Source organism: Arachis ipaensis, chromosome B6 (genome assembly GCF_059453495.1).
Source record: "Arachis ipaensis isolate K30076 ecotype BB chromosome B6, ASM5945349v1, whole genome shotgun sequence".
Classification (NCBI taxonomy): domain Eukaryota; kingdom Viridiplantae; phylum Streptophyta; class Magnoliopsida; order Fabales; family Fabaceae; genus Arachis; species Arachis ipaensis.
This window is the reverse complement of record NC_142441.1, coordinates 146,555,242-146,583,091: the sequence shown is the minus strand read 5'-3', so window position 1 is coordinate 146,583,091 and position 27,850 is coordinate 146,555,242. Positions and strand designations below refer to the sequence as shown.

Here is a 27,850-nt window from a genome sequence, read left to right as displayed (position 1 = left end):
AACACTACACTTTAAATCGTAAACCATACACACTGGACCCTTAAATACTAGACCGTACACCGTAAACTGTAATACCTAAACCGTAAACCGCTAAGCCACTAAACCATATGTATTAAACCATACACTCTAAAACCCAATCAATGAACCCTGAACACCATACTGTAGGACGTAAACCCTATCACGTATAACCTTAAACCTAAACACTGGACCGCGAACACTAAATCATAAGCAGTAAACACGAAACCATAAATTATAAACCATGAACGCCAAAAGAGTAAACCGGGAACCGTAAACCCTAAAATCTAAACCGTAAACAGATAACTGTAAACCGTACATATTTAACCAGAAACCGCATACCTTAAACCGCTTAACCGAAAACGTAAATCGTGAACCCTAAACCGAAAAGCATTAACCCTAAACCATAGAACCGTTAAATGTAAACTATGGCCTATAAATCGTAAACTATACACACTGGACCGTTTAATAATAGACCGTACACCGTAAACCCTAAACCCTAAACCGTAAATTGCTAAACCATAAACCATAGGTATGAAACCATACACTCTAAAACATAGTCCCTAAACCGTGAACACTAAACCATAAAACGTAAATCGTATTGCGTAAAACCTTAAACCTAAATACTGTACCGTGAAACTAAACCGTAAGCCGTAAACCCGAAACCATAATTTTGGAGTCATAAACGCTAAAAAGTAAACTGAGAATCGTAAACCCTAAAACTGTAAACACAAATCCGTAAACCGTACACATTGAACCGGAAACCGCATACCTTAAACCGCTTAACCTAAACCGTAAACTGTGAATCCTAAACCGGAAAGCATTAACCCTAAACCATAGAACCGTAAAACCTAAACATTACACTTTAAATCGTAAACCATACACACTGGACCCTTAAATACTAGACCGTACACCGTAAACCGTAATCCCTAAACTGTAAATCGCCAAGCCACTAAACCATATGTACTAAACCATACACTCTAAAACCCAATCACTGAACCCTGAACACTATACCGTAGGACGTAAACCCTATCACGTATAACCTTGAACCTAAACGCTGGACCGCGAACACTAAAGCATAAGCCGTAAACCCTAAAGGCTAAATCGTAAACCATAAACCATCAACCCGACCCCAAAATTAATAAAACATATACCCTAAGCACTAAAGCATAAACCAATAACCCTAAACCGATAACGCTAAAACTCAGTTTTGGTATAAAGTTGCTTAAGCTAAATAATTTGGCATGATTCATAAAATATGGGGAGGTTTACTCAATTTAACTTCAATTTCTCTGTATTAGGTAAATGTAATGCATGTTCTATTAGAAGAAGAAACTCTAAACCGCACCTAGTGGTATCCATAATACCATATACCACATAATTAAGGACATTAATTAATATTCCAAGGTAGGTGATGGTTAGTCTAGGACTACGAGCAATAACATGGTGCAATAAAGTGGCGACCATGATGCATGCGTACAAGAAAGAGGCTTCAAGTGAGTGGACTACGCACAAAAACTACAAACTATATCGTTCCATATTTTGCCCCAAACAACATGGATACCAGAAGGAAGCCATCAAGCATGGCAACTGAATGTTTGGACATGTTTCATGGAATCGATCGAACTGCATTCAAGATGCTGACACAAGTCCTTCACCGTGAAGTTACACAGTCCTTGATGGTCAATACATTTCTGCTGTCATTGAAGAGCATGGGACTAAGCGGTATTATGCAAAATGCCACAAAAAAAGGTAGCTGGTTTATGAACAGTCTTGCTGAGGATTATGTCATATATCTGAAATGCCTACTATCTCCCGTGTTATCAGGGGTTGTGGAGAAATCCAAAAAACTTGAAACCTTCGGACACACATTGAGAACTGAGGTCACCGTATCCCAGGTTCATGGGATGAGATCCGTTCTCCAAACGATAATTCCCGATACCCTCTCAAATGTTTGCTCTAGAATTCTAGGCGACGTCACCATGGATGCCGTGTGGTTGGACTATCACAGGAATCCTGCAAGAATATTGGGTTGCAACACAGGACGAGGGCAGATCTGTTGCACCAGAGGTATTGAGTGGACATTACACTGCCCAACGAATGCATATGCAACAAGGAGGAAGACAAACTCAACAAGAAAAGGGAAAGCAAAAGTATGTCTGCAAGGAGCTGGACGACGAGGAGCGTCCAAAGACACTGACCATCTGCTTTGGTCAAGAGTCTATGCCCACTGCGGAAGCCATTGCTGAGTTTTTCTCCAACTTGTTTGGTCAAGTGGTTCATAAGGTGACAGTGATGCCTCAGAGGGACAAAGACTCCAGTGACTTTGCTTTCGTTCTTTTCAACGACGCCTCAATCCCGCATATTATCATGGGGGACAAAAATGTTGTTCATCATTCCATACAAGGGATGAAAAGTTGGATCAGATGGTGGACAGGAACACATTATCGCTGTGTGGATTAGTCTACAATACACGGTGAAGGTTAGTTTTATTTTGTTAATTTAGTTACACCAGAATGTCTTATTGTTAGTAGAGCTGATAATGACCTTATGTGGGATTAAACGGAACCCCATGCGATATACCACAAAAGCACAAATGGTCTCTAATTTAAACATGCCGTCCATTATATCTTACTTGTTTTTGTCATAAAATATTGATCAATTTGGTTCCTTTTTTTGCTGTGGTCATGAAGATTAAATTCGAATATAGTGACTAGTAATTAAGTTCATGTAGTTTGGAGTCTTTTACAAAGATATTATGATGTAGTTGAAGTTGTTGGGAGAAACGTAGTGGACATACCAGGTATTTTTTTTTTTTGGAACTATACACGTTGAATAGCACCTTCTTAGTTTGACATTAAGAAATTGGCTTGGTGTATGTGGTTGTGTATCATTTTTTTATTTGTTTCAAGGGCCCTAAAGCTGTTGTTAATACAAAAAAAAGTTTTGTCAATTTTTAGCCTTACACACTATGCCCAAAAAATTCAATTTAAAGATAAACGGGCCAGTGACAATGTACCTATTAGGAATTCAATATTTTGTCAACATACTAGTCTCAATAATTGTTTTTTTTAACCCAAAATAGGCAGGGCATCCCAATTAACAAATTAGAAGACGAAGAGATAAAATAAACCCATGTTACATGAGGGTTACAAAATTATGGCGTTCATGTTGTTCAAAATATAACAAACATTCACCAAATATCAAACAAAGCACATCACAGACAAAATAACACATTCACAAAAACATTTAAACATAATTACACTACACAGGAACTTTTAAAGATCTGCAGGTATCTGCTAGTTTGATCCATGGTTGACGGACGAGTCAGGGGAGGTTGTGGGTCGCTGCCACTTACTAGGACCTGCGTCAGCCCCCCACCTTGTTGCCTCTTGTTGACACTGTAGTAAAGTTCAAAAATTTAGGCATAACAATTAAATACATAACAATTTAGTGCAGATAACAATGCAAAGATGATGCTCACTTTGATTGCTGAGTATCCTCATGTTGTTGTTGTTGGCTTTGACGGTGCGACCTTAGGAACATTTCGGTGTGGTAGACTCTTAGTTGGGCTTCTTTGTTGAAGTATGCACCGCATCGCAACAATAGGCTGTGTATAATATGTTCGGACAACACTTTGGAGGCATAGAGTTCGTTAACGACACATGGAGGTTCCTCTTTCCGATTAATGTCCCTGACAATCATGTAGAATACACCCCAACCAATGTACCTCAGCTCCACACTCAGCAAAGAAGATCGTCTATACATGTGTCGTATCCTCCCTACGTCAGCTGCCTTAATCCAGAACCTGTCACTGTCTCTCCTGGGTGTCATATGGAGGCAATTGTCTTGAGTGTCTATTAAATAAAGATCCGTCGTAGTGTACCACTTGAATAGATGCACGATATTAGGTGGGAATTTGATATCATCTTGTGGTGAAACAAGACAAAACCATGATACGTTAATGTTCGAAATTTTTTTGAGCAGAAGCATATCAATTAACACAAAGGAAGAGTTGTGCATTAACGTACATCTGTTGCAAAGGGCCCAAAGACATAAAATTGGTTGTACGATTGTTGTATGTTCCTCAATGCATTAACATACCTAACCAACAGGAAGAAATAATGACAAATGAAAAACAGGGGAATGAAAGCTAAAAAAGAGTTGATTTATAGCCTATGTTTACATGAATCTTTATTTACTGTAGCACACAAACTTGAACTCTTTCTACATGAAAATTTGTAAATATGCTCCGTTTAATTCTTTACAGATACAACATCGTCGTGAATCGTGATCAAAGGTGATACAAGAAGGAGATGCTTACCGAAATGCAGGTTCCCTTGTTGTTTGAACACGGCGAAGCTGGATGTGGTTGTTAGTGAAGGGATAGGCCACGGGAGTGAAGCAGAGGAAGGTGTAAAGTGGATTAATGGGTGTTACTTTTTTTTTTGCTATGTTAGTTGGGAATTAATGCAACTTTTAAATGAGAGTTAAATCTAAACATCGAATCAGTGGTAGTGGAAGTAGAGGAGTTATTATTAGGCAATTCTTTGATTATCCTAATGTTTGGAAAACGTAAATTAGTCCCCTTTAATTGATTATCAAAATGTGTCGGGAATGTCTCGTTTATAGAAGGAAAAATAATTTGCATACCTCCCCTTTAATTGAATCACAAATGTTTTGAGAATTGTTATCCCATTCTAATACACGTTGTTTATGAAATAAATTTTATAAATTATTTATTTTTAAAACTAAATTAGATCGCAAACTAATTTATTTGTTATATACTATCAGTTATCAAGAAACCAAGTAATCCAATGAATTCAAAATTTTAATTTAACTAATAAAGTTTGTTTCAACCAGTAATTTTTTGTTCTATTATTAATTTGGTTAATAACAAACATTGAGGAATTTAATTTTCCAAGGTAACACTATTAGTTATCAAGATACCCAGTAATAGTCACAAAAAAAAAATGATACCCAGTAATCCAGTGAATTCAAAATTTTAATTTAACTCATATAGTGTGTTTCAACCAGTAATATTTTCTTCTAGCATTAATTTCGTTAATAACAAACATTGAAGAATTTAATTTTCCAAGGAAATACTAGTAGTTATCTATAAACCCAGTAATCAAAGGAATTCAAAATTTTAATTTAAGTCATAAACTGTGTTTCAACAAGTAATATTTTTTTCTAGCATTAATTTGGTTAATAACAAACATTGAAGAATTTAATTTTCCAAGAAAATTAAATGTTTTTGAACGAAAATTAAATTCTTTAACGTTTTTATAAACTGCAGGCATTGATGAAGGAGGATTTACGGGGAGTTAGGATTGGGATATAAGGGAATATGTGTTCAAGAGTATTAAAAAGGCAACGTTTTAATACTTAATTTAAAATTTAAATTTTTTTTATATCTCAAAAGCGTGCAACTTAAGTACCCTTTTCAGTATCCATGTTCTTTCATATAACACTCCTCCTTGTAACCCCAAGGAACACACATTGCTGCTGAAGCTTTCGACTCCAAGATCTTCAACCCCGTGAAAATGCCGACCAAGGTAAACCTCTATACTAACTCTTCTCCTGATAGCAATCAGTAATTATCACCATCTTCACGCAATGTCCATTTAATAAAAATTTAATGGTAGTAAAATCAATAAAAACAACTTAAGATTTTTGAAAGGAATCAGTGAAAGATTTGGATTTCGCATTTGTTCATCCGAGGAAGAATTTTTTGTATTTAGGTTTGCTTAAGATTGTTCTGTTAACGATTCAAAAGTTCATGACATTCATCTGTTTCATGCAACGAAAGTTGCACTGTTTGTGGAAAAATTGAACCACTTTCTTTCCAATAACAAAAATATGCATGTCTGTAGATTTTGAACCGTAAGTTTCACTTGTATGAGGTTTTTCTCATGAACTCTGATTTGATTCGATTGTGGCCATGAACTCTGTTTTGCAGTTGCCATAGATGACGTCTTCCAGGGACAAGGGTAAGAGAAAGCTACATATCGATCAGGATAGTACGAAGAACTACAAGTTGAGGTTTCTGAAGCCAGTAATAAGGTCATCAATGTTTAAACTGGTAAATCAGCTCCCTTGACTACAAACCTTTGAATTCAAACATTATCCAGCTATATCGATGTTTTAACTAAACTTGACTTCTGTGTAACAGTCATTACCGATAACTCCAGATGAGCTCCTAAACCGTATCCCTTTCCTGGACCTGGTTGTGCCTGACGGAAGGAACAACCCCTTTTGGTGCTTTTGGTCGCCAGTTCAAAATGGCAAAATTGCCTTGACGCGTGGCTGGCAGGAGTTCTACCAGACATACAAAATCAATTTGGACTCCATGCTCTATTTCAAACACAAAGGAAACTCTAATTTCCAAGTTCAGATATTTGATTTTGGTGGCATTGAGAATTCATACCAACTCCGTGATCCGGAAGAACCACCATATGTAAGGACTGGTAACTTTCAAACTGCAAAGTGTATCAACATCTCTCCTTCAACCAGGGCTAAAGCCGTTGCCGCAAAGGTATCTACCAAGTGGCCCTTTTTTGTGATGGACCTAACTGCTCGCATCATGTCGTCTCGATTGTTGGTAAGTGTCTACTTGTTGCAACCTGTTGTTTAAAATATTTTTTACTGAAGAAGCATTAAATTAGCTGATACTTACTGAAATATCTTGTGTTAAAATCAACCCAATGTCCCTCATCTTAGTCACTTCACTGCTCAGAGGCACCCTATCATCCTTACACACGGCCACATAGAGGTCGAAGCTACATACACAAGGTACAGTGGAAAAAGGGACGATAGCTTCGGCGTTATTTCTGGAGGATAGGAAAATTTTGCTTCATTGTGCAACTTCAAGCCAGGTGGTGTGGGGATCTTCGAGGTGATATCCACTGAGCCAATCACGATCATCCAGGTTCAATGCAGATAGGATGCCTTAGGATGAGGAACAGAAGGCGTTATGCGCCTGTGTTTGACATGTTTGTCCATCTATGATGATAAAACTTTTCCCATAGTTTTAGGAATTATGAAACTCAATTATCTGTTAGTTGGTTGTTGAAGAATTATATTTGCTTTTTGGTATGTCATGTATTTGAAAACAAATTTGGATATTAACTCAATCAGATTCGCATTCGCCAATGATGTAGGTTTTCGTAATGTTATAATTGGCGTTGTCATTTTAACTAGCAGGGAATTTTTTTGTTATTAAGATCAAATGGCAGAATAGCCTTTTTTTTGGAAAAAATGCCAGAATGGATTTATTCCTTTGGGGAAGAAAATTTTTTTTTGTTGGCCTTTAATATCCAATCAACCATATTTTTTTTTCTAAAATTGATAAACCATTCTTCGTTGGAGAACTAATTGTTTTTTTTTTTTTTTTGGAATTTGGTTACATGAGAATTTTCTTTTTGGTAATTGCACATACTTTTAAAAAAAATCTGGCCCAATCAATGAGAAAGACAACAGAACCGCATGTTTTTGTTAATGTATCTTTTTTATTAATGACTCAATGTTGGGTAATTTATTGTAATTAGGCTTAGATCTACTCTGGGTTGAATGTCCGGTGTAGGGGTGAGCACGGGTCGGTTTGGTTCGGGTTCAAGGTAAAATTAGAACCGAACCGATCAAAAAGTAATTGGTTCGGTTTGGTTCGAATTTGCGTTTTTTAATGCTTGTACCCGAACCAAACCAAACCGATTAAGAGTGGGTTGGTTCGGTTCGGGTAGCGGGTACCCGATAACTTTGAAATTAAAAAAAAATTGGCAAATTTTTATGTTAAAAATTAAAAATTCAACAAATACAATAAACATGTAACATCAACAAAAATAATGCAAACATATTAAACACCAAAGACATTAAAAACTAAACTCATCAAAATCCAAACATATTAATAGTGAATAATCTTGTCTAATGAAAATATAAAAGTGCAATAAAAATATTAGAAGTTAAATACAAAAGTCTAGTGAATAATCTTTAAAAAAAGCTAAAACCGAAACACAATAAAATCTAAACATTAGAAGCTCAATACAAAAGTGCAATAGAAATATTTGTTTTTCAAAGTCTTCACTCCATAATTCTTCACTCCATCAACCAAGCATATTCAAGAGAGAAGTTGTGACCTTCAAAAAATCAGCATATAATTAGCTAATGTCAACATATAAAATTGATTAATTAAAAGAAATTCAACAAATAACAGTAAATAAAAATGTTAACCTCAAATTGTTGTAAACAACATCAACTCCAATGGCTTGATTAGATATTGTTAAAGCTGAGAGCTCTACATTAATAGTAATTAAATTATTATTAGAGACTCAACAATAACAACAATTACATAATAATTTAAAGAAATACAATTTAAAAATAGTTACCTAATTCAAGTTTTTCTTGGTCCTCAAGTTCTTGCTTTAAGTCGTACATCTTCTCTTGAGTCTTCAACCAATTTTGTGAGCAAATTAGAGACTCAACAGTAGAAGGACTTAATGAGCTTCTAAATTGGTCAAGCACACGACCACTTGTACTAAATGCCGACTCAGAAGACACAGTAGAGACGGGAATAGCCAACAAATCCCTAGCCATGTGAGCAAGAGCATAATACTTCATTGATTTCAATTTCCACCAACGCAAAATATCAAAACCGGGAATGTTATCCTCCACATCATCTTCCATGTATCTTTCCAATTCATTCCTTTTGACCTCACCTTGCTTTTTTTTAACCCTCAATCTAAACTCATCTTCAAAGCCATCTTCCTCCTCATTTGCATTTTCACCACCAACCCCATGATCATGAGAGGCAATGCTAGAATTAAAACTACCAGAAGAACTACCATCCGGAAGGGGATACATCATGGAGTAATACTCAAACAACTTATGAATGATATCCTTCAATTTTTTCAACATATCTTTGGCTTGATTCAACCCATACACCCGATTAAGACAAAATTCAACATACTCATACTTGTAACGAGGATCAAGAAAAACAGCCACAAAGAGAAAGTAATTTATGCCATCACCCTCCCAATATTTGTCTAGTTTCACTTTCATTTGTGTCGCCATCTTTTGCAAACCAACATCATTACTCTTTCTCCACTTATTCAAAGTTTTTTGAATGTCACACAGCTTATTGAAAAAATTATTACATGTAACATTCAAAGAACCAGAAAAAGTAAGAGTTGCATCATAAAATATTTTCAAGAATTTCACAAACACACGTGCCCTTTTCCAATCATTAGCATCAGGTGGTCCGCCTTCAGACTCAAGCGCCAACAAATAAAATGAGTCTTGATAACTAAGCCGACTAAAAGCCGATTCAAATTTCTCAGCAGCCTCTAGCATCAAATAGGTAGAGTTCCACCTAGTAGGCACATCTAACACTACACTAGCCTTACAAGTTATATTAGCCTCTTGAACACACCTTTTAAAAGCTTGCATCCTAGCAGGAGATGACCTAACAAACTTGCATGCAATTCTGATTTTAGTTATTGAGCTATCAATCTCTTTCATACCATCACCGACAATTAGATTTAAAATGTGAGCACAACATCTCATATGCATGAACTCCCCATTTAACAATGTTGACCCATTCCAATCTCCCATGCCTCTAAGTAAATATGAAATTGCAACACCATTAGCACTAGCATTGTCAACAGTTACACAACATATTCTTCTAATACCCCACTCTTGCAAGCACTGTTCTAAGGCTCTCCCTATAGTCTCACCCTTATGATCAGTAATAAGACCAAAATTCAAAATTTTTTTGTGCAATGTCCAAGACTCATCAATATAATGCGCAGTCACACACATATAATTCAAATTCTGAATTGAGGTCCAAGTATCAGTAGTTAGGGAAATCATTTGGCGATTTTCAGATAACAAATTTCTCAACTTCTCTTTCTCATATCTAAACAAAGCCATACAGTCTCTAGCAATTGTCCAACGGGAGGGAACCTTAAACCTAGGTTGTGCTTTACTCATAAAGTGTCTAAAGCCTTGAGCCTCAACAAATTTAAAAGGAAGTTCATCAACAATTATCATATTTGCAAGAGCAAGACGAGTTTCCTCTTGATTAAAATCAACAAGCTTCATAGTAACTGCATTAGGGTCATCCTCAAATTGGCTCCCAAGTGCAATAGTTTTCTGCCCCTTTTCAACTTGCTTTTGAGGATTTTTAGTACAAATCCTTAAATGTTTATGCAAGTTTGTTGTACCATGACTAGAACTATTGCATGCATATTTTTTTTTACAATAGTTACAGCAGGCTTCATTAGGAGAAGTTTTAGAAAAGTGAGCCCAAACACTACTAGGTGCCCTACTGGGTTTACGTTTTACCTCTTTTGGAGGCTCGCCAGTAGTTCCAGCAGCTTCGGTCTGTGTTTCCGATGAAGGATTTGAGGCAGGCAACGGTGGAGGAGCTGGACTTTGTGATGTTCCACCAGAAAGACCATCGTCAATAGCAGCGGGAATGGCTGCACTTGGAGAAGAAGTACTTCCAACAACCGTATCACTTTTTGGGTCAGTTTTTCCCATTTTTAAATCTGCAAAATACATAAATTAATTCATTAATTAGTACTTGATTTGAATAAAAGGAAAAAAAAGTCAAAATCCAGTATACTGTATATTAGTGCAAGTGTACAACTATTATGAACGTGATAAGTGATTTAATTTGTGTTATATTATATGTGGGAATTGAATGTGACAGTGACACCACTTACAAATTTAGTTCATTGGTTTCACAATATAAACATAATCAATATAATCAATATAAACATAATCAATATAATAAATTGAAAGTTCTACATTGTATGTTTGTGGCACTTAAAGTAAGTGCTGTGAACCAAAAAAATGAAAAAATCAGAAACATTATGATACTGAATACACAAGGTAAAGAAATATAGTATCTACTGTTCTAAAAAATCAGAAAAAAAGGTATTTCAACTCAAAATTCACCAACCAAATTTAGAAGCAAGGAACCATTAGTGCAAGTGTGCAACTATTATAAACGTGATAAGTGATTTAATTTGTGTTATATTATATGTGGGAATTGAATGTGACAGTGACACCACTTACAAATTTAGTTCATTGGTTTCACAATATAAACATAATCAATATAATCAATATAAACATAATCAATATAATAAATTGAAAGTTCTACATTGTATGTTTGTGGCACTTAAAGTAAGTGCTGTGAACCAAAAAAATGAAAAAATCAGAAACATTATGATACTGAATACACAAGGTAAAGAAATATAGTATCTACTGTTCTAAAAAATCAGAAAAAAAGGTATTTCAACTCAAAATTCACCAATCAAATTTAGAAGCAAGGAACTTAGGGAGAAGAATAAGTTTATATATATATATATATATTAGGAATAATGTATTGTGATTCAGATCTGAACACTTACGAATCTGTGAAGTAGCTGATAGACTGGTGTAGATTCACTATATTTGCCTCCAACCAACCCAATCTCGTTTCTCTGAACAAATGACAGAGTTCAAAAAATTACCAACCACTCAAATTCAGAAGCACTTTTAACAGTGACAATCACAAACTAAAACCAAAGCAAATGAATTACCAAAAGCAAAGTACGAAACCCTAACATTGCTTGAAAATGCACGCACACAAAGAACTAAGAATGTATAAATTCAAAAATTGAACACTCAATAAAACTATTAACACTAACATATAACATTCCCCAAAAATTAGACTAACCTGACTGACTAACCCGAGAAGACGACGCTGGAGCCTGGAAGAAGTTGGCTGCTAGAGAGGGAACGGCTAACCGAAGAAGTAGTTGGCTGCTAGAGAGGGAACCGCAGACGAAGTTGGTTGGTGGTTGCTGCGTCCTGCTACCAGGAAGACGATGCGCCTGCCTCTGCAGCTTGTGGGATTTTTGGGTTTGTTTGAGGTGAGAGACTGAGTCATTGAGAGTGTAAGAGGGAGGGCGCCGCTGATGACATAGTGTTAGGGTTACAGGTTTCAAAACTCACTAAAAGTCTAAAAGCTATATATATATTTTTATTTTTTTTATTTAATTAATATATGTTCGGGTTCGCGGGTTGGTTCGGGTTCCGCACCACCAAAACCGATACCCGAACCAATCACTTACAAATACAATCGGTTTGGATCGGGTTGGACCCGATTACCCGTTGGTTCCAGAACCAATTTAATTGGTTCGGTTCGGGTTTGGACGGGTAATCGGGTACCCGCTACCCGTGCTCACCCCTAGTCCGGTGTGGTGTGGGTTTTTTTTTTTTTTTTTGGTTTTCTTAGCCCATGAAATGCTAAAGAAAAAATGGTGACTCAAGAAGGATGCACACACCAGCAATATTTGAAGGAAGCCATATGTCATCAGAGGCAGACACCAGCTATATTCGAAGGAAACCTTAAGCATATGTCATCAGAGGCAGATCCATATTCATCAACAAAGTCGGTCGCCTCATACTCTTATATAATCTTCCTTAGTCGTCTGCCCTATCATGTTAGTGGTGGTGAGTACCTTTCGGGCGTTCAAATGCATCTCTTCATCGTAAGTACTCATTCGTTTTCTCTTGGATTAAGATGACTGACTTTTTACATTATTGATTATAAGGAAATGTGTGTTTCTCACTTGTTTTTTTTTTCGAATTGAAATCAGATGGACAGTGGTTGAAACATGGGTAACACCACGGAGTAGGTTGCGGCCACCTGGAAAGGAAATTGATGAAAATCCTAATACCCAAACGCAACAGGATTAGTAGCAGTTTGGTGGATCCCTTTTTTTCGGGTATGTGAATATATGATTTATTTGCTTCATTGATTGTGAATTTCTGTCGATGTCATTTTTCACTTCGTTGTTTGTGCAACCAGGTTGGTACTTAGGTCAAATATCAGACCACCGTCTATCTGGAAACACTAACGAATGAGGTGCATACGAACAATAGTGACGATGATGGTGAATAACCTTTGCTGCTGCACGAAGGATGTATGAAGGCGCCATATACCCATACTGGAACACATGTAAGCTTAACATCCAGTTATTCTACAGTGTGATGTATTAACTTTGTTGATGAACTTGTTTGTTGAAGGGTCGAATTCTGACTATAATCGCGTTTCTACGTATGTTCTGTTGGTACAGGCTGATGTTCGATTGTACGGGATCACTGGAGCAGTAAAAAATGATGCTAAATGACCATCTTCCTTGCTTTGAATTGGATGAATTAGCTATCTGTAAACAGTGCCCGGAGCCATTTTCCTTCTGCCCACTCCTGATGAATTGGTACGTACTATTGTACTTAGCTTTGTGTATGCCGTTAGAAAATAAGTTGTTCAAATTTTGTCCGGAGAAAACCGAATAAAAGGGGTTTTGTTTTATTTTCTTGTGGGTCATTTCGAAGATTAATGTATTGGGTGTTGTCCTCTATAACAATAAGCATTATCTAGATAGTGGAGCATACTCTTAAATTCGAATTCGTTGGAATTACCAACCGAAAATGAAATAAATGCAAAAGAGAGTAAGAAAGAAGAGGTTAGCATTTGGTTGAATGAAGGTTTGGTATAGAGTTCTCGAGTTACAGGGATTAAAGTCTGTGTATTTTGTGGTATGTACGTGTTACGGTAAATCCTAGTTTAAATTCGCTGTGATCCATTAGGGTGACTCGGAGGTTGATTATTCGAGTTTGAGAACTTTTCATGACGATCACTGCTATGTGGGAAATGATTTTCCGATTTGGACGGTAGCGATCGTTATGAAAATTTCTCAAACTTGAATAATCAATCTATGAGGTACTCGAACGAATCACCATGAATTTGAATTTGGATTAACTGTTACGCTTAAAAACAACAAAATATCCATGCTTTAATCCTAGCAACTCATCAATTCTATGCCAACCTTCATTCAGCCAAACATTGATATCTTCTTTCATGCTCCATTTTCCTTTTATTTCATATTCGGTTGGTAGTTTCAACGATATCAGATTTAACGGTTGTCTTTGACCTTTGTTATGAATTACAAACTACCAACTGATTTTGTTATACTGCTAGTAGCTTAATATTAATTAACACAAAATGTCTTATTGGAAATTATTCTAACAAATTCTCAACTACATTCATGAGGAGGAGCCGGAGTGGAGGTATGCGTTCTGTATGTCAAATTGATTCGGCGATGCCGTCTCACAAATCGGTTAGTATCGGAATAGATAAATTTTATGTATATAGTTCATATCCAAATGAATAATTTTTGGGTTTTCAAAATCGATAAAAAAAACTTGTTAGAAAAATGAATTTTCAATCGTATTGTATGGGATAAACGTAACATGGGGGAAGGAGGGAGATGGTAGTGATTGGTTTTGTGAATGCTGGTACAGAGTTGTGTAGTTATTGGAATTAAAGCTTGGGTATTTCGTGGTTTTTGAATATGAAGGAGAATCTAGGTTTAGGATCCTAGTGAGGCGTTCGAGTGAATCGGAGATTGAATATTCGAGTTTGACCAATTTCCATGGTGACGATCATTACCATGTGGAAAATAATTTTCTGATTCATATGAGGGTGACCATTATGGAAACTTCTCAAACTTGAGTATTCAATCTCCGAGGCACTCAAACGGATCACCACGAACTTAAATCTAGCTCCTCCTTTGTATTAAAGAATCACAAAGTACACATGCTTTTATTCGAATAACTCTACAAGTCCGTTTCGGAGTGCATTCAACCAGATACTATCATCTTCTTTCTTGCTACATTTTACATTCCTTCCATCCCATACATTCATTCTATCCCCGCTGGAACTTCCAAGCCCATCAGTTTTGATAGCCCTTTCCAGTTTCTATTTAAGACAATACAATAAAAAAAATTGAAGTGGGCAAAACCGACCTGAAACAATTAATAACACTAGCTTGTTGTTGTAGTGTCCCTGTGAATTAACTATATATATTGCTTCTATAATTCCTTAATGAGCTTCATATGCTTAATATAAATTATAACACTTAGTTGTTGTTGTACTGTCCTTGTTAATTCACTATATCTGATGCTTCTATAACTGCTTAATGAGATTCGTATGCTTAATATAAATTGATCACAACTTTAATATTTTTTTGCAAGAGGCGACTGTGGATTTTGGGTGACTACATGGTGGAGTTTCATGTTCAAATGGCTGGATGAATCAAGTAATTATAATCTTGCAGTCTTTGCTTTCTTGAACTGTCTTCACATATACTTTTGTTACAGTGATTGTTTATTAATTTTTAATATCAGGTAATAATACTCTACAATGTTACGGATGCCAGATGAACACATTTTGGAAATGTTCAGGCAGAAATCCCAGGAAGCAAAATCCTGCCTATCAAAGTCATGCTGTAGTCAAATAGCTGAAAACAGAGAAAGATTCGCTAATGTTAAAGGAAATGTCCGTTGGGTTTCAAACTGTTATTGTTCCTAATGTTAAATTCTGTCAGTTTCTAAGATCAACATCTTCAAAATGTTATTGTTCCTAATAATCAAAAGTATGATATGCTCAAATATAAATGTGTTTATGTTTACGTTTTTCGCTTTATATATAACAGATTCATGACACATAACAAATCTCCTAAAATGGTACAAGGAACACTCGCTATATTTGAAACTACTTTCATACACAGGGGGCCATTTCTCCTAAAAAAATTTCCGATGAAGATAGGAAATTCATAATAACAAAAGAGATTCACAACCTGAAAGTAACAAAAGAGATTTACAACCATCGAGGAACAATTCAACCCTGGAGACTACGACCCATTCAATCTAATAATTTGGTTGGTAAATCAAATGCACTAAGTAGGGAAAAAAATTCATTAACACAACTCTAATTGATCAACTGTATTGCAAAATCACAATGGTAGGAACTCCTTACCCCAAATGCAACCACAATTAACTGCAACTAAAATACAGCAATGTAAGCAAAACACATACATATTATTGAACATAATTATCATCCTAATGCACTAAGTAGGGAAAAAATCCATTAACACAACTCTAATTGATCAACTGTATTGCAAAATCACAATGGTAGGAACTCCTTACCCCAAATGCAACCACAATTAACTGCAACTAGAACACAACAATGTAAGCAAAACACATACATATTATTGAACATAATTATCATCCTAATGGACATATTCACAGTTAACATAAATAACTACAAATTAAAACTCCTCAATACCAAGCAATGGCAAATACATTGCGGTCAGTAAATCAGGATAAACCATGCTTATAGAACCAAATATTTGCATTGCACTAAATTCAGAAGACTAATTCTTCCAATTAGTCAAAGTGTCCTATGCATCGACGCGAACAATGCCATGTACGATCCTTGTTTGTTGCCACAAGGAATTGACGATGGTAATGAATCTTGGACATCATTCTGCACATGTGGTGTGTCACATTTTTCATCCATGACATCATTAAAGCACTCATAGTTTGTGAATGAATGTCCCTTGTCTTACTGTGACTCCTTCACCTAGTTATGACATGATAATCGCCAATCAGAAACCATAATCATGCATAAAAGCATAATGGTCATTCATCGCAAAGTGGTTAAGAGGAGTTTTACACATCGCACCTGTGTTAACGAGTAGAGATTTTTGTTGAAAAATCCATTCATGGACGCGATGTCAATGGATTCACTGCTTTCATGGAGGCTCCGCTATTTTATAATTTTTTTTTAAACAAGAAGAAGGAGATCTTCATTAATTTACCCAGTTCATGTGACGGAAATTAGAGGTTTATATTCACAAAAATTACCTCATCAAACGTGTTGTCTTTACCCTTCTGGTTCCTCATACCCTTCGCCGTAAACTTCCTTGTTCCACCCTTTTTAAAAGGCTGCGCAAACAGAGGAATACATTACATTCACATAGTTTAATGGTTTTTAAAAGGACACCTACCCAAGAAGATTTTCACAGCATGAGCTTAGTTAGAATACACAAATCGTACCTTGGTCTTAGGGCCCGAGTGGTGTTCAGACTTAACTGAGAACGACCTTGAAGAATTAGCAAACCTTTCTGGACTAAAACCTGAGTCCTTGGCTGATGCATTGCCGTCTGATCGATTGCGAGGGTTACCTTGCACACTATGCTGCATCAGATCTGGACAGCGCTTGTAGTAATGACCGTACTTGTGGCAATTAAAGCATGCTCTCTTCTTCCTCCAAGAAGACCTCTTGGAAGGGGCTCCTTTGCTTTTGACAACAAAGGGATCGTTGATGCCTTCCACGTTAACATTAGGAGTTGACTTGCCTTGTTTGCGTGACTGCAGGCGGATAACTAAATTGAGAAGTTCAAACTGGACTTCATCAAAGTCTGCAAGATCCTTGCAAGCAATATCACACAGCTTGTTGCAATTCGATGCCAATGCACCAACTCGAAACTTTAAGACCCTTTCGACGTCATCATGCACAGGCATTTCTATGCTAAAAAATTCGTTCTTTGCATTCTTTGTCCACCTTTTATAGATCAACGAATCTGAAAACTCAAGTATGTTTTCGAACTTCATGGCACATAAAACATGACTACAGGGAATACCACGTGATTCAAACAGCTTGCACGAGCACGAGAACAGATTCTTACTTCTATCGACTTCCACCCGTCGATCTTTGGCCGGGTCTCCGAGAGCAGTCACATTGAACTCAACCTTGCCCAAGGTTGTGCTTAGTACCTTGATATTCAAAGCCCCTGCCCTCTGAATCTCATTACAAATTTCCTTAAAAATGTTTCGAGTTAAATAACATGATGCAGATCTTTCATATACCTCCAACGAGGTAATCATCACTGGTTCTGAGCACCGAGACTTAAAGTCAGCTATTAATTCGTTGTTTCTATACTCCTTTAAGGCCCTATCCAGGTTATGCATGAAGTCAATGAGGGTGTTCTTGCGATTAACATAAAATCTGATGAGAGAATTTATACTTTCACACTGTGATGTCGTCCTTATGTAACCAAAAAACTTATCCCGGAGGAAACAATGGGACCACATCGCACGAGTTTCGTACGTCTTTTCCATCCAGGTACTCCCAACAAGGTTGTACTTATCCAAAATGGCTGCCCATCTCCGATCAAAGTCTCTGTGGTCGTTGTTGTCGTATATAAGACACTTAAAATTGTGCAGGAAATTAGGATTCTTTATATTTTCACATGAATTTCTCTGAAGATGCCATCCGCATAACCAATGGGTAGCATCAGGAAGAACATTCTTGATTGCATCTCACATGGCAAGGTCTCCATCAGTTATTACTGCTTTAGGACTTTTCCCACCCATCGCTTCAACAAAGGTTCCCAACAACCACTTATACGTCTCTGTGGTTTTGTCGGATAGTAGGCCGGAGCCGAAGATAACAGTCTGCCCGTGATGATTGCATCCGGAGAAAATGACCAAAGGCTTGTTGTATTTATTCTTCTTGTAGGTTGAATCAAAGGCAACAATATATCCAAAGCAGTGATAGTCGATAATTGACTGCCCATCTGCCCAAAAAATATGCTCGAGCCTTTCGTCACTAGTGAACGTATACTTCCCAAAGAACAGCGGATCGTTATTTGACTTGTCAATCAAATAGTTTATTGCCGCATTGGCATCCCTGTTTTTAACTTTTGACTGACGATAACGATCAATGTGGTTGTACAAATCTTTGCGTATGAAGCCAGCATGACGATATCCATCCTTCTGGAATGCAATATACCCTATAATATGGCAGGTCTTTGACACCAAAATTATGAAGATTTTTCACTTGGACTTTATCAGTGACAGTGAGACGACGATTGGCCGGAACCAGATGCGCAAATTGGGGTGGTGTCAGATCGTGGTTGTGAGATTCTATAAAACATGATACCTTCCATCTACCGCAACCGTAGTCAAGCTTTACCCTAAGCCGAGCTGGACACTTGGTTCGCGTTAGTGACCTTGCCTCCCTTGATCAATCATCCAGATTAAGATACCTCATATTCCTCCAGCCCTCTTTATTGCAAACAAGTTGCCTGCTAATGATTCTACCTTGATTATTCCTAACCACGTCGTCCTTCCTCATTACAAATCCATGCCAACAAGAATAAGCGTTATAAAATTGGCAAGCCTCGTCCTCTGTCCTAAACTCCAGGTTCCAAATATCCTCCACCATTAAATCCGCTATTCTTTTTACACCACAAACTTCTTCACTCTTGCTAGTAGAATCCAGCGAATCCACATCGTCGTCTTCAGCATCATCTTCTGCATTCGGTTGATAATCGAAATTATTACCCAAATCATTATCAGAATCATTCTTCACATCATCCTCGTTTATGGACATAATTTTACCCAAAAATGTCAATAAAAAGAGCCAATGGAAGCAACTACAGGAAGCTAAACTAAGCTGCATGTAAAATTAAATGAACCAAAATCAATTAAACTAACCCAATTATTTTCGACCCCAGTATAAGGTTTTAATTTCAATTCCCTAAACCTAGCCACAGCATAGAACTGGATAATGTTACTTAATTTCCAAATTCCAGAATAGCAACCCAACACCCTAAACAGAGAACCGTTTAAAAGGCATAGACTATCATCCAAATTAAACTAATCTGATTAACAAAAAAACTTAATCGGACATACCTTGATGACAACCAAAGGTTGAGCTTGAACGGATAAAAAATGCACTCCCGGAGGGAGGTGACCTTACCTAATCCGACGCACCTAATTCGAAGGCAGCTGAAAAATGAATGTTGGTAAACCAGCTTCCACCAGCCACAGTTTCGGATCAAGCAGAAGTTCAGCTACAAATTTCTCTACCGGAGCCACATCAGTTTAGCATTTGCCCTCTCCTCAGTTGACGTCGATGCCTAGCCGACGGAACCAGAGCACCAGTTCCGGAACCTGTTACTCGAAGGAGATCATTCTTGCTAAATGGACGCTGGGTATAGAACGAAGGCGAAAAAACCAAACAGGGTTGGGTAGTGGGTACTAGGACAACAAATTTCAGTGCTAGAGGCTATGTGTTTTCCAAGTTCTGAGAGATGCATGTTGAATTTCAGAAAGAGATGGAGGGTATTTTTTAAAATGAAAAACAAGTTAGAGATTATAAATTATAATTGCAAATGTTCCCCAATACACTATACAGTATGTATATACACTAATTAATGTAGTATCTGCTATGGTATATGTTCATTAAAGGCTTTTGCTATAACCAATGAATGAATTAATGAAAGGTTGAAAATTTTTTTGATCAATGACTGAGATGCTGACACATATGCAAGATAATTTACCCACAAAATTGACATGGATTTGAAAGAAATCACCCAAATTTTTTGATATGTTATTAGATAAAGTCTAATTTTAACTTTTTTTTTATCCTTCCATCATAAATGAATTTTATTATATTAAGATGCATTTGATTATTATTCAACACAAAATAAATTTGAATCGCTAAGGTATAGTCATTATTATAACCCTTTTTTCTCAAAAAAGGAAAAAATTAGAAAAATATTAATTCCTGTTAAATAGTTCATCTAAAAATCATCCTCACATACCAGTAAAACTAGAAATTTCATTGGAAAAGATAAAATAAAAACAAAATATAATTTATTTTAAAGAATAACCTGAAACAGTTCTTAAGATTTTTAAAATCAGACACATTAATTTTTTAAAATTTTAAAATATACAAAAAAAATTCAAAATTTAATTCTGTCGGTCAAATTAGTTGCTAACTAAATTATTCTATTAGTTACTAACAAAAAATGCAGATATAAAATGTTAACGGACACACTTACCCGTTACTTGTTCACGTGTTGGGAGAAGGCAGCAGGACAAATCAATCCATGTGTTAGAAAAGAAAAATGAGATCGTTTCTCTCAAGGACAAAACACAGCATTTAAAGACCATCTACTTTCATCTCCTTCTTCTTCCTTCATCTTCTCATCTCCTTCAACAACAGTACAGTCATCACTCTCATCTTCACTCTTAAAACACCATTTCACCCCTTTTCCTTTCATTTTGACTCTTTTATCCTTCTGTCATAAATGAATTTTGTTATATTAAGTTGCATTTGATTGAGGCAACAGCAGCACGAGGCATGGTCAAAACTCAAGTCTCCAAGGATGAGAGTATAAGAAAATCAATAAACAAAGGTTAGATGCTAGTTCAAATTTTCATTTTTTATTTAACTTTATGAAAAAGATAATCATGCTCCATCTTTTAGAAAACGTACAATAATTGGACATCTCACACTATGTGTTCCATCGCTCCACAATAGTGACCATGAAACTACACTGTACTCACTAAATTTCCCTCCAACAACATTAACAACAAAAGCTTGTTTCTCCTTCAGACATTTAAACTTATGTATGTTAGGCACGATAGTGATGTTGATGCCAGAATGTTGTTGGAAGCAAGCCTTATAGGTAGAGTTAGCAAATCCAACATTTGTAACTATTCTTGTGAAATTAATCTTAAATGGTTTCATTGGTTCAATCTCAGCTGCAATTGCAGGATAATTAAAATCTTTTGCCATTGGCAGATGATGATGAGACGATGATGAAGGACAAACACTTTTGTCTCCTGGAGATTTGTCGAACTTTCATTGTATCAAACCCAATTCTGCAAAGCAAATTCACATAGTCATCTTTGGAAACATCAAAAAATATACCAGGATTTATGGCTCTAACTGGGTCCACAAATCCTTATCCATAGGAGAATTCTGCGAGTTCACTTCCATTCATTGGTTTTGCAGTCATCATAATAGAAGACTTTATAGCTGCTGGAGACCAATCAGGATGAAATGTCTTAACATATGCAACTATTCCAGCAACATGGGGACATGCCATCGAGGTTCCAGAGAGTATGTTGTACTTTACAGATCTTTTATCTTTTGTATCGTCTTCAATACCAGGAGCACTTATGTTTAGCTTCATAATTTCTATGATTTGCTTATTGGGTCCTACAGAAGAGAATTCAGCAATAGTTGGAGCACTTTTGCTTATGAAGCTTGCACTGCTCAATATTTCAGCATAAGGACTGGTAGTGGAATTTGCATAAGACAAAGCAACATCATAAGCCTTTGGATCTATGCTTAATGAAAGATAAGAAACATCTTGAGCTTCATATTCGTAAGAGACAAAAATTGAGCCAAATGCACCTGATTCAAGGGCCTTTGAATAACCAAATGAAGTTTGACACAAGACGATTTTTCCTTTTATGCGTTTGGGGTCCAAACAATAACAAGATTCAGCATCTTTGTCTGAACATGTTAGATTTGAAGCAAACTTTCCACGGATCAATGGAAGCTCTGTCCCATTTGATGCAAACCCATTTATTGACTTCCCCGAAAGCATTAATCCATTGCCTAACAAAACCTTATCAATGATTCTACGATCCATAGTAGTAGCTGCGACAGTGAACAACCAAGGTGATACACTAAATGTTACAATGTTAGGACCATTGTTATCTACAGAGTTTATAGTGAGGATCCCTTTTTCCATTGCATGAAAAGATCCAATTGCTATGATGTCTTTATCAAAGGTCATTTGCTCATCTGCCCTAATTGAAATTGTGATCAGATCCACACCATCGGAAATGGCATCATCAAAAGCAGCCAATATGGCATCATCTTTGCACTCTCGTTCACTATACACACTATAAGCAGCAATTCTTGCTGATGGGACACCTCCTCTTGCAACTCCTTCGACGATTCCATAGAAGCTTGCTCCCACTACTTTATTCCATGCTGCAATTGATGCTGTGTGGCTTCCATGCCCAACAATGTCTCTTGCTGAAGGTTGATCTTTTAGATAGTGTCATGCACCTTCCCACTTTTTGGGAATTGGACCGAAACCATGATCGTTGAAGTTCTCTGACTCCGGCCAGATTCCGGTGTCTATAACTCCGATTATAACATCACTCTCACCAGTTTTGTTTCTATGTATCGATTCTTTGAACCCCATGAAGTCCCAAGACCTTGTAGTGTGAAGTTTCAGTGTTCTACTTGAAAAAACAGAAACCACTCCTTCCATTTTTTGTAGCTTTTCTCTTTTTTGGTTAGTAATCATTGCAGCAAAACCATTAAAACTCTTATAATAACTTCTAACCATGTGAATTGTTGCATCATTATGATTAGTAGTTTGTTGCAGCATACTAAGATGGTGGAATATTGAGAATAATTATGCTTTGGCCTTTGGGAGTGATCCCATGTATACAATGTGAAGATTTCTATTAGCATCATTAGCACTAGTTACTAAAAATTTCATGATGAAATAGGCATATAAGAAAAGAAGAAAATCATAGTTGACTATTATTCAAGTATGTTAGATACATGTATGATGTATCAAATGGCTTGATTACATTATATAATATAATAGAGAAAATTTCACTCCCCTTTCCTATGAGGTGTTAAAATGACACTCTCCTCCCCTCTATTTTATAAATGTACATTCTCCTCCCTTCTAACTTTTAAAAAATCTCCTCTTTAATCCATTTAAAATTTTTTGTGTTAAATAATATTAACTTTATCTATTTTTTAAGAAAAAATAAATTATTTTTTGAAAAAATATCTATTAACAAAAATTTTATTTTTTATCATAAAATTTTGCTTACCAAAATACCCTTTTAATAAATTATTTTTTATTGATTAAATTATATTTTTATTAAAATATTTTTTAAAAAATTAATAATTAAATTATTTTTCTAAGATACATACCCTTCAATAATTTTTTAATTATTAAATTGTGATTTTACCAAAATTTTTGTTAACAATTATTTTTATATTTTACTATTAATTTTTTGATATTAATATATATTATTTTAACATTAAATAAAAAAATTTTACCACTGTTAATATATATAACAATTAATATATATTGATATTGAAAAATAATCTTACTAAAATTTTTATTTAATGTTAAAATAATATATATAGATATTGAAAAACTAATAGTAAAATATAAAAAAATTGTTAACGAAAAATTTGGTAAAATTATAATTTAATAATTAAAAATTATTGAAGGGTATTTTAAAAAAGAATTATGTAATTATTAAATTTTTAAAAAAATACAATTTAAAAGATATTTTAGTAAGCAAAATTTAATGATAAAAAATAAAATTTTTTTAATAGGTATTTTTTAAAAAAATATTTTTTTTTAAAAAATAGATAAAATTAACATTAGTTAATACAAAAAATTTAAAATGGATTAAAGAGGAGGTTTTTTAAAAGTTAGAAGGGAGGGGAATGTACATTTATAAAATAGAGGGGAGGAGAGTGTCATTTTAGCATCTCGCAGGAGAAGGGATTGTAATTTTCTCAATATAATATAAGTCTTAAGAGTTACCCCAAATTTATTGATAAGATCAAAATAAAATGAGATTTTGACCCTTTTTCTCTTTCTTTCATAAATGAACTTTTTTTATATATAATTATTTTTTATTATTATACAACATAAAAATTAAAGAAAAATATTATTCATTCACTAAATACTCTTAATACATGTATAAAAATACAGTTGTTATTAATTAATTATATATTTTAATTATTTTTAATTAATAAAAAAAAGATAATACATGTGATTGATTATTGAAAAAATACTAATATCAAAATATTATTTATTATAAAGAATATAAACGTAGCAGCATAGGAGGATAGAAAATTAAGTTGCTAACATATACTCATTAATTGTCGTTGCTGTGCTATTTTTTTCCGGAAAAATATCAGACCCTATTAAATGGTGTGAATATATAAACTAAGTTGGGTTAGTTTATTATTGGTTAATTTATTACTTCACTTAAATAAATACTACGAGTTTAATTTTTGTTTTATACATATAATAAATTTTTAAATAGAACTTCGATTAACAATAAATTAGTCTTTGATCAATTAAATTAAAAAATATCATACAAATTATAAAAAAAAAATGTGTGAATATAAAATTGTGTCTAAATATTTTCCTCATTTGTGAGTAAGAGTTGACGCCGATCGAATATGATCAAAATCTTAATCAGATCTACACTAAAATCATCTGGATCGAATTCAATATCCACACTTTTTAGCTTGGATCTGATCTGCAATTAGATATCAAATATATCAGCACAAAATATAAAAATATTTTAAAAAGTATATTTTTATTAAAAATATTAATAAAATCCTTTTTTCACTTTTTTAAACATGTTTAATCCTAAAATATTATTAAACATACTTTTCTTAAATAATAAAAAAAATACAACATATATGATAATTATTAGTTGAAATAAAACATAAAAAAATATTTATTTATTTATTTATTTATTTATTTTTTACGGATCCGCAAATGTGCGGATACCTATCTGAAATCTGCAATTTGATGCTATTAGTGTGTGAATCGGATGCGATATCTTTGTGGATCAGATTAATAAGCAATCTTCGGATCAAATTCGGATAAATATCATGGATATACGGATCGGATATGATCCATGAACATTCTTGTTTGTATGCATGACGTTGAAGAAATATATAATATAACAATCATACTACATATATATCAAAATCAGTCACTAAATTAGTTATTAGTATGAAATATATATCAGATTATAAAATATACATTAAAAATAAATTAAATAATATATATTTAAATACAAATATATAATAATTAGTGTTTGATTTTAATATATAAATAGTATTTTTATTGAAATGTGATGAGATAAAATCTAATTTTGACTCTTTTCTCCATTTACATTAAGTTGCATTTGATTATTAAATTATTATTCGACACAATTTGAATCGCTAAGATATAGTCATTACTATAACCTTTTTTTTTTCAGAAAAGAAAAAAAAGGGAAAATATTAATCCCTGTTAAATGGTGTGCCTAAACATTCTCCTCATACACTAGAGAAACTAAAAATTTCATTCGAGAAGATATATATATATATATATATATATTATTAATCACGTTTTTTTAAGAGTGGTCAATACAGAATTATTATATTGATATATTGGGGTGACAAAGTGGTTTTGCCTGTTCTAATATGCCCACTCTATTTAGGCCAGCGCCATAAAATAAGACGGGTTGATCCGTTTTACCAATTAAAAGTGGGTTTAAAATGTTAGCCGATCTCATTTTATGGTGGATTAAAAAAAATAAAATTTATTAAAATTAAAAAAAAATAATAATTAAAAAATTAAATATAAATAAAAAATAATTAAATTATAATATAATTTTTTATAATATTTTTTTATTTTTAATTTTAATAAAATTATTTAAAATAATATTTATCAATAGAACTATATTTATTTTAAAATTTAAGTCACATAATTTGAATATATATACGAAATTGTAAAATAAAATAAATAAAATTAATAACTAAAAAAAATAAAAATAAAAAATAAAAAAAATATTTAAAAATTATATAATTATTAATTTTGTAACACTAATCACTTTTTTATTTAATAAAAAAATAAAATAAAAATTTTTGGCCTGACAGGCGGTGCGAATTTGGTGGATTTTTTATTTGGCGGGTTCCAAATCTTAGTGCGACCCATCTTTTTTAGCGAGTTTAGCAGGCTGGTCCGACGAATTCGACCTATTTTGCCACTCCTATTAATATGTGATCAAATAAAATCTTATTTTAACTTTTTTATCCTTCCATCATAAATGAATTTTGTTATATTAAATTGCATTTAACCACTTCGCAACAGAAAATTTGAATGGCTAAGATATAGACATTACTATAACTCATTTTTAAAAAAAATGAAAAATATTAGTCCCCATTAAATAATGTCTTTAAATAGTAAATAATCTCCTCATATCAAGGGTGACATATTTAGAAAGAATTAAATTTTAAAGTAGTTTATGAAGTTATACTCGAATTTTAAAGTGGTTCTTGAAGTTAATAATTATTCAAATTTACACTCCAAAATTTATAGTAGTCTCTAAGACACTTTCTATTATCAGAAAATTCAGATAAACCAATTTCTACTAAAACGACGTTGTTTTGTATTTATTAAAAAAAAATCCATTAGCATTCGAATTCCTTCCCCAACAGATTACTCCCTTCATTCGACCATATCCCCAAACCAGAGAAATGTATGCTTTTAATTTGGTTAACGTATTAGAAGTTCTCAAGTGTTGGTTCATCTTCTCTTCTTCTTTTAATTTTCTTCTTGTTCTTGTTGCTTAGTAGAGACTCGGAGATCATTCCCAACGAATTGGAAGAAAAAAAAAAGTGAAGAAGTTCTACGATAATAGATAAGGAGGTGCCTTGTGAATGGAGCTCCATTACAATTCTGAGAGGGAGAGCAGTGTGTCTGAAGAAGACAAAAAAAAATGAAGATGAAAGAAGAGTGTTTGGTGGTAGGGTTAGTGAGAATAGTTGAGTTCTATTTTGCCACCGCAAGCTCTTCAACAAGATCTTCAACCGCCTCAACCTCACACGTGCCCTCAACTCCTTCGCCTTTACTTTTGGCCTTGTCAATCATTAAAAAAAATGTTGAATACCGTCGAATATTAGCAGTGGATTTAAAAAAAAATTACCGTCGAATTTGATTTTCCGACAATAAATTTGCCAGTAATAATTGGAAAAAAAAATTGGCGCAATTATTACCGTCGAATTTATCAACAAATTTATCCACTGATAATTCGAATTAGTAGAATATTGTGCTTTAGTCATTCGCAAAGCGTTACCGTTGGAATTATCCGCTAACAATATTATTCTTCTATAAATACAAGTTACTTTTTTAACAAATAAAATATTATATATATATATATATATATATATGAAAAACGTGAAATGGAAAGTGGGGAGAGCGGGGGAGAGTCTTCGAGGGTGGCACATAGCGAGGCAGCCGGCCATGTCGGCGGAAGCAATAAGGGGGAGAGCGGAGGGGGCATGCATCAA

At 34.4% G+C, this 27,850-nt stretch overlaps 2 protein-coding genes and 2 pseudogenes across 2 annotated transcripts; 1 reads left to right on the top strand and 3 right to left on the bottom strand.

Annotated features, from left to right (window-relative positions):
• Window positions 1–5,986: 5,986 nt before the first annotated feature.
• LOC148563075 (uncharacterized) lies at window positions 5,987–6,652 on the top strand. The gene is made up of 2 exons (XM_088491147.1): window positions 5,987–6,100; window positions 6,191–6,652. The coding sequence occupies exons 1-2, from the start codon at window positions 5,987–5,989 to the stop codon at window positions 6,650–6,652; spliced, it is 576 nt and encodes a 191-aa protein (XP_088347273.1).
• Window positions 6,653–8,131: 1,479 nt separating this feature from the next.
• On the bottom strand, window positions 8,132–10,554 carry LOC107648510 (uncharacterized). The gene is made up of 4 exons (XM_088489910.1): window positions 10,357–10,554; window positions 8,400–8,460; window positions 8,245–8,308; window positions 8,132–8,150 (listed from the first exon to the last, which is right to left on the bottom strand). Exons 1-4 carry the CDS (start codon window positions 10,552–10,554, stop codon window positions 8,132–8,134), a joined length of 342 nt encoding a protein of 113 aa, XP_088346036.1.
• Window positions 10,555–16,944: 6,390 nt separating this feature from the next.
• LOC148563074 (protein FAR1-RELATED SEQUENCE 5-like) lies at window positions 16,945–18,863 on the bottom strand (annotated as a pseudogene).
• A 2,312-nt stretch (window positions 18,864–21,175) lies between these two features.
• LOC107647651 (subtilisin-like protease SBT4.4 pseudogene) lies at window positions 21,176–23,243 on the bottom strand (annotated as a pseudogene).
• Window positions 23,244–27,850: the final 4,607 nt, after the last annotated feature.